The sequence below is a fragment of the Macrobrachium rosenbergii genome, chromosome 1 (assembly GCF_040412425.1).
Source record: "Macrobrachium rosenbergii isolate ZJJX-2024 chromosome 1, ASM4041242v1, whole genome shotgun sequence".
In the NCBI taxonomy this organism is placed as follows: domain Eukaryota; kingdom Metazoa; phylum Arthropoda; class Malacostraca; order Decapoda; family Palaemonidae; genus Macrobrachium; species Macrobrachium rosenbergii.
In genome coordinates this window covers 15006014-15019098 of record NC_089741.1, presented here as the reverse complement: position 1 = coordinate 15019098, position 13085 = coordinate 15006014, and the positions used below count along the sequence as shown (strand labels likewise).

General features: G+C 39.0%; 1 protein-coding gene across 2 annotated transcripts in view; it reads right to left on the bottom strand.

The window, feature by feature from the left end:
• Nucleotides 1–13085, bottom strand: part of LOC136856521 (transmembrane protein adipocyte-associated 1-like) — a 65356-nt gene that overhangs the window by 20525 nt on the left and 31746 nt on the right. For both annotated transcript variants that reach the window (XM_067080948.1, XM_067081708.1), the window contains exons 4-6: nt 10256–10452; nt 4170–4242; nt 3344–3527 (exon numbers count right to left, since the gene is read on the bottom strand). In XM_067080948.1, coding sequence (XP_066937049.1) covers nt 3344–3527; nt 4170–4242; nt 10256–10452 — 454 coding nt within the window. The remainder of the gene's footprint in view (nt 1–3343; nt 3528–4169; nt 4243–10255; nt 10453–13085) is intronic.

The window sequence follows — 13085 nt, the reverse complement described above, 5'->3', positions numbered from 1 at the left end:
TCAATCCTATAAAAAAAGAAAGGACAAATTTTTAAAGTACAGACAGTTCCTGGTTATTGGCAGGCTTGGTTATCGGCGATCCGGTTTTTCGGCACTTGTCTACCAACAAAAATCTGCCAATTTCTGCTTATCGGCACCGATAATCGTGTACTGGTGCCCATACATACCTAAGAGGTGCCGATAACCTAAAATTGGAGATTTTTGGCACTTTCAGCGCCGATAAGCCCAGAAAATCGCCAATTTTCAGTTATTGGAGATTTTCGCTTATCGTTACGCCGTCGGAACAGAACCCCCACCAATAACCAGGGACTGCCTGTAATTTGCATTTTTCTTAACATACAAACCTGAGGTCTTTACGTATGGGACTAATTTTCAACGAGCTGAAAATCCGGCCATTAAACTTTTGCCAGGTGGTTATGGTAATAGTTACCGATGGTAGGGGCCGAAGCACCACCCACTCAGTCGGTGCACATTCAATTCTATGCAGTTTACCTTTTGGCCCAGGTAAGAGAATGAGGGGTGGTAAGAGGCCTCAGGTTTGTATGTTAGGAAAATACAAATTACTTTAAAAGCTTTACATATGGGAAACTTGCTTTTGGAGGGAGGATTCTAAGTAAATCTCTGAACAGACTGGTAGTTTGGCTCACCTGAGTACTCTCTTCCTCGTCATGAAAGAGCAAAGGAAGGAGACCATACCGCTGATCTTTCAAACAAGAGAGATGCTTAATCGTCAGACTTCCGGGTATTTTGAATGAGGAGAGTAATATCCTTGATTCGAAAAGGTTTGGGCGAGCCCAGTGTCAGAGACTATAAAGCTAAGAATAACCAACTGGTTTGCTCATAGTCAGTCCCTCTCTCCCCTTGCTAGAGAGAAGGAAAGATCTGCATCCACTAATCCAAATGGAGCTAGATTATAGACAGGATACTCAGTCATCCAGATCACCTGCATGCATGCCCATCCAGCACATGACGGCTCATTCACTGTTCCTCTGCTCACTGGAAGAGAAAGGAGGACAGGAGAAAGGGAGAAGGCCAGTCCCATACATACCTTCTCTTTGCAGCTGCAAACCTTAGGCAAGATGAAGCCTGTCCCTCAAAAGCTGGGTGAACTACATGACTTGTTGAGCATCCACCATAGGATCCATGGAAAAGGAGTCCAAGGACCTATGGGTAACATCCCAAGGTAAAAGGAGGTGAATGTGATCTGCACGATTACATTCCATCCTAGTATTTGACTGACAGGTTCTTCCTGAATGCAATGGACAGACCGAGTCCCTAGCCTCAAAAGATCTGGCTCGAAATGTACCGAAGTCCACCAGGAAGTTGCAGGGTATAATCGTTTGATCATCTCACTAGTCAGAGAAATGACAATCTGGACACCGTTTCTTGGCCAACTCAAAGCTAATGAACGAGTCGTTGGCATTGGGCTGAAAGTCTAGTCTTTGCGGAGGCAAAATAGACGTCATACTGCCATTGGAATAACAGGGCCATATAAGTGGAATGATCCATCTCACTGATCATCTTTGAAACGTAGAATGGCGAAAGGTGTATGTGTCCAGATGTACAGTACATAGATACCAAAGATGTCCTGCTTTATTCAAAGGTGCGAGAAGACAGAACAGAACAACGCCAACTTCATTAAGTCAAGAAAAGAAGGACTATGATCAATCTTCTTCAGAGGTTGAACAAATTTCCAGAAATCAAGGTGCCAAGATCAACTGTCCTTATCTCCTGACTTCAGTAAATGAATTGTTGTAATTACATATGTCTTCCTTGGGATGTGTTTGTTGGCCACTGTACTGAATGTTCTTCTGTCTTCTCGTGTACATGCACTGCAATAGAGTACAGGCAGTTCCCAGTTATTAGTGGGCTGTTATCGGCAATCCGGTTTTATGGTGCTTGTCTAGTGATGAAAATCTGCAATTTTTGGCGCCTATATGCACTGATTTCCGCTTATCAGTGCCAATAATCAGGTACTGGCACCAATACATACCTAACAGCGGTGCTGATCTCCAGTTATCGGAGCCAATAAGCGCCAAAAATTGCCGATTTTCAGTTATCAGCGATTTTCACTTATCGTCACACCGTCGGATCAGATCCCCCGCCGATAACCAGGGACTGCCTATAGAGGAAAGGATGCTAGGAACTTTTGCTGACCATGGCACTACCATGGTGTTGTTGCTATCACACCCAAGAGTGTCTATCTTTGGACCTTGAGACTCTTGAAAGCCTAAAAAGAATGAAAAATCTCTCGAGGAGGATAGTGTAACCATGGCACATCTGAGAGACTAATGCATTACAACATTCCAAGAAACTGCCTAGTTGAAAATAAAAAACAATGTTTGTTCATAAAAAAGCATTTCAGAACAAGGAGGGAAAAGAACGTTGTAGAGGGAAGTTCTTAAAATCAAGATTGAGAGATGTCTAAAAATAGAACAGTTGTAGCTGAGTGTTAGATACTATCCCTCCAACTCTCCACAGTAGCATGATAAAAGGAAAACAGAATACACAAAACAACACCTAGGAGATAGGGGCTGGGTTTGCATGATACGAAAAGGCAACAAAAAAAGTAAGTAAAATGATACATAAGGAGAAAGGCTCCAAAAGTTATACAGGCTAAAACGAGTTAATATGGCTACGTAGCAAGAATATGTGAATACATCATTAGTGAGACACATAAAAACATGTTGAAATGTTTCAATATATCAATATATGCAAAGTGTAAACAAAAAAATATAAACGACATATTATAAACACAAATATATTCAAACACACAAGAGAAAGTCAAATGGCAGGTCAGAGAAAGAAACGCACGTCTAGATGAGACAGCGGCCAAAAGAAGACAGAGCAGAATTGAATGCGCACCGACTTAGTGGGCGGTGCTTCCACCCCTACCATCAGTAGCTATGACCATAACCACTTTGCAAAAGTTTAACAACCAGATTTCCAGCTTGCTGAAAGAATCCCATATGTAAAGACCGGGACTTGTATTTGTGTAGGAACAAATACGGTTTCAAAACAGATGCTCATGATTGTAATATATACCAGGCAGTGGAGCTGGTTTCTAGCAAGGGAGACTTACAAGTAGCACACCTCATCCAAGGGTAGCTTGGTGGTATCTAAAATTACAAGGTAACCTCATTCTGCCCTTCAAACCAGATACAGTTTATCCTCATGTTTAGGTTTCAACTCAGGACTGCAATACTATCTGGTTAGCATTAAATTCAACTATGAAGCACTGACCCCATCCAATTAGATCTACAAAAACATTGTACAGGGTATTTGTAAAACTATGGTTTGAAGAAAATATCATGGTTTAGCTGTCAAGTAAAATCATACATACCCAAAAAATTCCGAGATAAACGTGTAATATATGAAAGGAGTTAATAAGGAGAAATATGTCCAAGTTGTAGCATTGACAAGGCAGAGACCAGCAGCAATATGAGCATGATACAGACCACTGCCAATGCTCTGAATGAGGTTGAGTGTCGCCAAAAATCCCAAGTACACATAGAATGCCCGTTTCACTGAAAAGGTAAAACTAGGACTAAAATAACTGTTCCAAAATATTAACACTATTTCTTTTAAAAACATCTGAAAATATGAATGGTTATCCCTTTGACTTCTAATCATGCATATTACAGTATAAAAAATATGGATTTAGGAAAAATAAGCATATACAGTATATCTTTGATTTCCCTCTGTGAGTTTGTTTAATACTATTCTCTTTGGAAAGTCCCTGCTTTCATTAGGAATGAAAGTTAAACTATCCCTAAACACACAACAGACATCATTCCATTGCTAGATGCTAAAAAATTTATGGTATATTTTTTTCCTAGAGATGTTGTCATATGGCATTATTAGAATAACATGAGATGAAATTTGCAGTTTCATGACGTCATGTGCAGTCATCAGAATCTCAAAGGTAAGGCTATCAATACAGAAGTCAACTGATATTTGTGATATGTTTTTCTCAACCTTTTCCTTGCTTTTTGAAAATCCATAAAAATCAAACTATGGATTCCTTAACAAATAACAAAATATTTTAACCTAAACACTGTGCTACTGCAGAAATATACTTAATTAAACTGTTCATTCTAGACACTGAGTTTGACATCATAATCATGGGACTTTCTTGAAAAAAAATCAAAACACTGTAATTTACTTACTTGGCATCCATAGCAAGAAGAGAAATCGCTTTCTCAGACAATCAAGTCTTAAAACCAATATGAAGGAATAGATCTGAAAGATAAGAACCTCTTAAGTTTTCAGTTTTGGTTGTTCCTAGATATATAAATTTTCATAATAAAATTTATTTGGATACTTACTGCTGCTAAAGATAAGCTTATATTACCTTGCCTGACAGTGTGGAGATATAAGCTATCTTTAACAGTAGGCAAGATTCGTCCCAAATAATTAACATCTGAAAATAAATCTCCCTCCGATTGCAAACAAATTAAGTTTCTTCATTACACCTCTGATATCTATAATTAGCCCTTTCAATCACAGGAATTCATGTCAGATGATTCAATCCTTCTTAAAAAAAAATGGAAACGGAATTCAGCCAGTAGTAGTGTGCAAACATGGGTGGAATACAGGATACCAGGCAGCTACAAATATAGTTATTCTTGTATCTATGATAGTGTTCATTGCTGGTTTTGTTTTAAGTCCTCTGACATTTCATTTCTGCAAGTTTTTTGCCTTTGAAGAATGCCTTTATTCATTTCTTCTTTCACTTATTTTCCTTGCAGTATGTGTAATTTGCTCACAAAATATATGGATGATTTTCAACCAATACAAATACTGTAGTAGTTGGTCAGTGCTGTATTGTTTTTTTTTATTTGTTTACACCACAGCACTACTGGTTATGCATAAGTACTGCACTGCTTACACTGGTATCTACTGCATTCTGTACATTTTTTTTAATTTGGCCATACTGGTGTTGATTTGTGCGAGCTATTTTCCAAAGATGTGCTAGTTAGTTTTTCAGACCTTAGGTTTTGTCTTTTACATCTGAGGTTTATGTTGCTTTTCAGGGTATATTTGCAAAAGATAAGTTTCACTTCTTTTCTTACTCTTCACTTTACTTGCTTCCTTGCTTTTTTGCTCAGATTAATGAACCAATTTTGGTGTTGGTAGTTCATCATTTATTGTTTGTCTCATTACAACCCCACCAATTACACCATGCCCAGATTCTTGGTGTCAAATGTCCCCAGACTGAGGAAGAATGATTGTTCATGTATTGCCAACACTTCAATGTGAACTAGCTACACTCTTCAAAAGTCATGCTATTGTAGCACTGAGCACAGCTTTACCAGAATCACCCTAGCTTATTGCTTAGCAATCCTAGTATTTTTAATCATTAAGTTCACTTTAACCAAGTTGCATCTTTTTTGCATTTCCCTTAAATCTTCCATGTAAAACCTTCATTGATTGTAGGTTTTGTCATTACTGTACTGTAGTATTTTTGTATACTGATATGTGAAAGGGTTGTTCCATTGTTAGGACTGACAGACAGTTTCAGCCACATCATCCTCTAGCTTGGTAAGTGTGAAGTACCAATTGGAAATTTTAAAATTGCTATTTTCTGGTGTTAGATATTGTCACTACAGTATTTGTATCATTGTTCTGGTTACTCCTCCCTACCCTTACAGTACTTTTGTCAGCTCAGTGGTCTGGTTAAACTATTTTAATAATAATATAATAATAATAATAATAATAATAATAATAATAATAATAATAATAATAATAATAATAATAATAATAATAATAATAATAATAATAATAATAATGTGAATTTTGCAACTCTATGCATAAATCTTTGTTATATTTGTTTGCTCAACTTTGGTTTAATGCCTTATTTGTCTAGCTATCAATTTTGTCTTTCTCACTGCTCACATTGGGTATCTGTTATAACTCTTACTTTTAAGCATTCTCTTGTGTTTGTTTACTTATATTGTATATTTTGAGTACAGTATTTTGTCTTTGCACATGCAGCTCAGTGTTTCTTTGTGTTGCAGCTGTATTTTGTACTTATGGTTTTTGCAGATATTGTGAAATTTCTGTTTTTCCTGTAGTCAACTGTGTACTGTGAGTATACCACAATAACTCATCAAGTATGGCCAGTTACACATTCATGTCCTCATGGGAGATGGACCAGAGCCTGTTATGCAGAACCTGTTGTGGCCAGCACTGCTTGCTCTCATCCACCTGTAAGACATGTAAGGACTGGTTATCAGCACATAGGTCATGCTATGAGAAAAAGTCCCGTAATTCCTGGAGGGATGATGAGTGTGCAGATATAGAACTGTTTACTTCCAAATTTTCTGTTTCTTGGCTGAAGCCAGTTCTCCTTATGTTCAGGGTGAAAAAGTAAATTTTCTTGTAATGCTCATCCAATGCCCAGTCCACCTGCTTACCTGCTACTACCCAAACTCCACCTGCTGTTACTCCAGAACCTGCTGCATCCACTGCACAGAATTCAACCCGCTCCTCTCTGCTCCTTCTACTAACCAGCCGGATGTTTAATGCTTTGCCATCAGTGGAACCTACTTACCTGAAATCTACTTCACCAGCTGTGAATGTGCTAGTTTCAGAGAACTTCCTTGTGTGACTGCAAGAGTATTCTTCCCGTTTTTATCTGGAACTAAGCATGACATCCACCAGATGACTGCTTTGAACCACCTGTGCAGCCCCTATATGCAGTACCTGCAGCACTTGCACCTGCTGCTTCTTCTTCACCTACTACATCAACTACTTCTGCTGTTTTGACAGCTTCTGTAACTACTCCTGTGCATCTTGCATCTGCTTTTGCTGTTGTGCCTGTATACTCTACTTAGCTGCCTTCGTTGCTGCTTATCCTTTACTTGCTCTACTTGCTGTTCTGGTCTTTCCCAATGTTTCTGATGCTGAGGTGTCTTCAGAATGCCATCTCTTTAGTGTATATAGCAGTGAATGTGTCTGTGAACCTACTTCATCAATGGAGGATAGGCTGGAGGATATTTGGCTCCCTAGTGCCATTCGCCATTGGTCCCTTTTACCTAAGGGTACTAATCCCAAGGTCATTCAAGCCGAAGAACATTTGAGGCCTGGAAAAAATATCCCAAGGAAGAGGTTATCAGTCAAGGATCAAGACCATCAAAGCAAGAACCATTCTGACAGAATCACTTATCAGAGAAAATTTCCCATGCAGGTCATGTGACCATGACTGCAACAGTGTTTCCAGCAGCTTGGAAAAGATGGTTAAATGAAACCTTCAATGGATACTGTCCAGCCACCAAAACTCTATGTATATTCTACCTGCTTCTTGTTACTGGAGAGTATACACACCTAAGCTGAAAGACGATCCACTGGAGACTAGTTTGCATTTTCCCCTTCATCCTATGACCTGCAATCCTCAGTGCCAACAACTTCAGCCATTTACATGATAGAATGCATTCTACTCTGTCTGGGATCTCCTTAGTTCCTGGAAGCCTAGACAAAAGACTAATATTTAATTTCTATATGACTGTCCCAAAACCCCCTGTTCATGCAAGGCACCAGAGCTCCCAAGACTTCTGGTTCTGCAACACATGCAACTGCACCCTAGAGGACTAAGTTTCACACCTTTCATGAATCAACTGTTAAGTTACAAACAAGCACTACAAAAGTCAATGCAGTGAGCTGTCCAAAGTGCCTGAAGAGGGAGGCATCAGCTACAGAGTTACAGATAAGCAATGCAAGAGATGGCACAGCAAACTACCAGTTTGCCCTGCCTTAAGTAACTGCCACAGCACACATCTTTACAGATGCCACACACGGATGGAAGATGAGGGTTTTCAAGGATTCAAGGTTGTCCTTCACACGTTCATAATACTTCTTCATTAATGATAAGAATTGCCAAGCAGGTTCCTACTTCCTTCACCCCCTCTCAGGTCACCATCTCAACTTCAAAAATACATATTGCTGAACACTCTCCAAAATTACTCACCATCAGCAACTCCAGAAATGGGACCTTAGCATCTTCACCTCACTATTGACAGATGAAGCCTAGTCTTTTGAGGTGACTACCATGGTAGAAGATGGTGCTGTTTCTCAGCTGGACATTGACTACATCTTATAGTGGTGTTATCTCCTGGCCTACATCATGACAAAGCAGGACAGCAAATTAAGGACTTTTCAGTCTGAAAACAGTTTGATCCATTCCAACTCATCACTTAAAAACTTAAAATCTTCCTTCTCCTCCTTAAAACAGTTCTCTACCCATGTCAGGGATCATTTCATCTCGGTTTTACCTACCCTAAGACACTTCTTCAGCCAGAGGAACTTTCAGATGCCCTGGCATGTAATTGGAATAGAACCTTGAGCAAAGGAAGTTATAGTGGCCAATCACCAATTCCCTTTTTTCAGAAACAGTTCCCAATCCCTTTGCTTGCATCCAGTGGACAACAGGACTTACCATGGTGACCACCTTAAACAGGGATGTGAGGCCAATAACTTTGAAGCCAACAGTTGACGAGATATGGGATAGATTGCTAAGCTTCTAAGATCAACTACTTTCAGTCTTGAAGGGGACAGGAGGTCAATGCCCAAACATCAACCTCAGCCCCATACATGAGCACCTGTAGCAGAGTGCCTCCAGTGGAATCAATGACGGTCATCAAGAAAGGGGAAATCCTAACATCCTTAGAACTAAAGGATACATCACTGACCCATCGCTCAATCCTGCCATACTTCAACCAGTAGTGTCTAACAGTCTGAATGGCGATTATTCTGTGATTGGTATAGTGAGAGGGGTCTTAACCCAATAGTCTCCACTATTCTTGTGATCAATGACTTCTTCCTTTTCCTGCACCAATGAGAAAAGCTTTCATTCTTGGCAAATAAAGGATACAAGGCTGCTCTCACAAGGCCTACAGCTTCAGGGGACAGAAGTGACTGTTTCTAGGGACTTGAACAGACTGACACACCACTTCAAGAAGGAGATTCATGGAAAGACAATTCAACCCCGTAAATAGGATTCTCTCTGCTCCTCCAAGTCTTGCACAAGTGCAGCATGAACCTCTTCAAGAATTTTCTCTTCTGAACCTGGCCTTCTACAAGGTATTTCTGCTATTATTTGCCTCTTCAAGAGGAGTCAGCAAGCTTGCACTGTCAGTCATTAGCTACCAACAACGAGGAGGATCTTCTGCTCTGTTTTGTGGAAGGATCACAGTGGGAACAACTAAAGGATGTTGCTTTCTACCAGTCGGAAGAAGCATGTCTCCAAGAACATGTTTTCATTCTGATTGAGAAGGTGATCATTTTTGCTTATATGAATGTGCCTCAAGATAATGAGAAACAGAAAAGCATGACTGCTCATGAGATTAGGAACCTCAACTTTATTGGCTTTGAAAAACACTGTTGAGATTTCAGCAATTTTAAATGTAGGGATATGGATCTCTCAATCTAAATCTGCATACTGTATTTTTATTCAATACATATCTTATACTGAATAGGGTTGTATCTGTTGGGGCTGTCACTCATAGCAGGCCAAGTTTTACCTGCAAAGGGAGATGGGTGCAATTGAGTCATCTTCTAACCTGTCCTTCTCCACACTCCATTCATTTCTCATGAATGTTCAAGAGATTTAATCTCCCAGGTTATGTGCGTCTATGTTCCACATGTTAAGGTTAGCTGAGACTTGTTCTTCCATTAACATGACTGAACATTTTTGTACTGCTTAAAGTAATCCATTAAATTACCTAAGTCTTAGCCTCTGACTCATAGTTCCCAAGTGCTCTCCTGAACTCAGTAGACCATTACAAAAACCCTTAATCAAACTTTAAAATTAATTAAAGGAATTTCATTCCCTATGAAAATAATCTTGATTAATTTACATTTACAGAACCCTCCAATGGTTGGAAAATCAAAGAAATCTCATCATACCTTTGCTCTGCAAATAGTAGAAACACATATACAGTACATACAAAAATGCATGAGTGGCTAAAGTGAATAAATTGCGGCAGTCTCAGATGACATCCAAGCTGAAAATCTGAGAACAAGTTGTTGGTAATTATCCCAGCAAACAAAGAACAATCATAAGAGTTGGCTCTGACTGGTAGGTCCATTTGTTGGTATGCAAGGCTACCAACCAAATCCCATTTTCTTTTCTCATTTAATTGGGATTAAAGCATTTGAAACTCCTTTTCAACAAACAAAAAGGGCTAATTATAGGTAATGGATTTTTCATGAGCAACAACTACATTTTATAAAACAAAACTTGGAAAGTACTTACCAGTGTGAATATTATGGAAGAAACTAACCAAAAGATGGAACCTCCATGGCCAAACAGTTCATAATCCTTACTTGGTACACAAAAGTCAGGATCTGGTGCTAACACCTCTAACAACCCTTGGACAACAGCATATGGTAAAGCTATCATGGAAGTTACAACAAGTACTCGTCTGATGCTTGTTTTGTTGTCTAAGTGACCTGTAAATAATATCAGTTTTAAAGATAACTGACTGGAAGATAATGAAAATTCTTTTTAAAGCAACATCAATGTGGTCAAGATTAAAGATATTTCTCAAAATTCAGTTCCCAAATTTCCAGTAATTGACAACAGGCGAGGAGGAAAAAATGCCTGATTCCATACATCTCCTCAGAATCAAGTGAAATAAAAATTCAGATAAAATACAAACCATCGTGTATTTATTGAAAATGACATTAATACTCAAAGACTTTCATATCCTAGTCACAGCACAAACTGTTTGAAAAAGGTAAAACAAGGTAATTTATAATAAAATCATCACTGGTTACAAATCTATAAAAAGTTTTCTTTGCCTCTTGAAAGGACTTATCTAAAAAATGAGATGGATACTGATGCAATAGCATGAATCTTCCTAAGCTCAACTTTATGATCAGGGTGACACCCAAAGTACCTGTAAAGATGCAGATGAGAAAACCATAATTTTGACTGGTGATGATTTGAGTAAAAATGTATTTATGAACCCATATTTGTATCTTCTCTATATACTGTACAAGATGAATTTAAAATCAAAACATCTAAAAAGGGCACTTCTTTTCCATTACTTTTTTTTCACGAAAACTTGACATTAGGTAACACGGTGATCACTGCTGTTAAAATACATTTTCATCTTTATCAGAGGGCCATACATTGCACCTAACCAAAAAAAGAAAAATTCCAGCAGGAAATACTGTAATCAATCTTATTCATTATAACTAAGGTATTGGATTTATCAGCCTTTGTTCTATGCAGATTCTTGTCTTTCTTTAGTTTTTTATATGCTATCAAAAATATTTGAGGAATATTATACAGCTTAACATCACAGTACTATAAATACAGCACTATAAATACAGCACACTATGCCTTCGCAAGTGTTTTGTTCCATTGAAAAATTGCTATATTTTAAAGTTTGCAAAAAAAAGCATTTCCTACTTCTAACCAGTCAACAGTTTATTCACAACAGAGACATTTACAATGTAACCTAAGGCTGTTATGACAGGTCACCCATATATTTTTCAGAAATATTACAATTTATTTTTAGCATCTGTTGTCCTTTGCTAATCTGTCTGTACGATTTCTTTTGTTTTTTGATAATCTGTACTTTCAATTTATCCTAACAAAAATAAAAAAAAAAATTGCACAACATTTACCCAATTTTCTGAGCTTTTAATTGTATTCATATTTGCCCTCTTATTTCTTGAAATGGTACTCTCTTTCCAGTCTGTGATAACTGAATGTGCTTTTTGAGTTTAAGCCTCCTGTAATTCTCAATGGGGACTTGGACAAGCAGTCCATTCCCCTATTTAGAAAAAAACTTTTAAAATCACTTGCTCCTTCACAAAGGTATGAAGTTTTCATAATAAAACTAATATTGTAATACCTACCTGAACACCTGAACTAGCCCTTAATTCCATTAGCCCGAACATTGGGAATTGGGAATTTTAACAGCCAGCATTACCGATGCTGCAGGTAAAATCTTGTCACTGAGCTACCACAACAAACGGTTGGTAACACTGACACAGGTGTGTGCCAACACACCCACTTATCGTCAATTGCTTTATTCAAGGTCAAATTGATGTGGGGAATGGAGGGTGGGAATCATTCAGGTGTTCAGGTAGGTATTACAATATTAGTTTTATTATGAAAACTTCATATTGCAATACACTCCCTGAACACCTGCATTAGCCTGATTAACAACATTTAGAGGAGGAGGGATCAATTCTATTCCACGCCCCTTTTAACAACCTCAGAGATGGTAGCTCACCAATGGAACCTCGATGGCTCGGTTGGTAGAAGCAGCAACCTCAGACTTCATAGAAGTCGATGGCGAGGGTACAATCACTGCAGCCGACCGGTCAGAGAGGTGGACACTTTGCTATCCGTGTAGACACCCCGGGATTACGTATGTAATCAACGGATAGGTTTGCTGAAAGCAAATGGGTGTTACAGACTAATACACACATAAACAAAGCCACTCCAACACCTTCTAAAACATAACAGACACCTCACACGTCTCGAACTGTCAACCTACTCGCCCAGTTCTCCTCGCTGCTGGGAGAAAGGGAGCTGGGGATTTGGTAACATGTACACATTCGCTACCGGGTCTAAGCGATGTCAGGCAGGGCAGCCGATCGATCGCTACGGCCTACCCACCGCCAAATCCAAGTCCTTTAAAAGAAGGCATCGTGCTTACCCCATATAATAATGGGAAAAAAAATGCACGTTAAAAACGAAGAAGACGATGCACCATAATGATCGATGTTTTCGGTGAAGAGACATACTGGAGAGTACTTTGATCATCAGTCAGGTCAGTCTTGTCTCCATCCGTCGACTTCCCATGTGGCTATTCAAACCCTCTCATGTATGGAGGGAAGTGAAGTAGTGTGCAGGGGCACTGTCCCTCCGGGTAACTCGTCTGGGTCGAGGAAGGGTCAGATGACCGACCAGCGATGACGTATCTCGGCGTCGACGAGAAGCCTAACCCACTCAAGCACCCCCTTGGACTCTCGTAGGGAAAACTATCCGAGACTACGATAGTTAAAGAAAACGTACTAACCTAATTCCCTGTGATTATGCTATCACTGCTGCCTAACAAGGA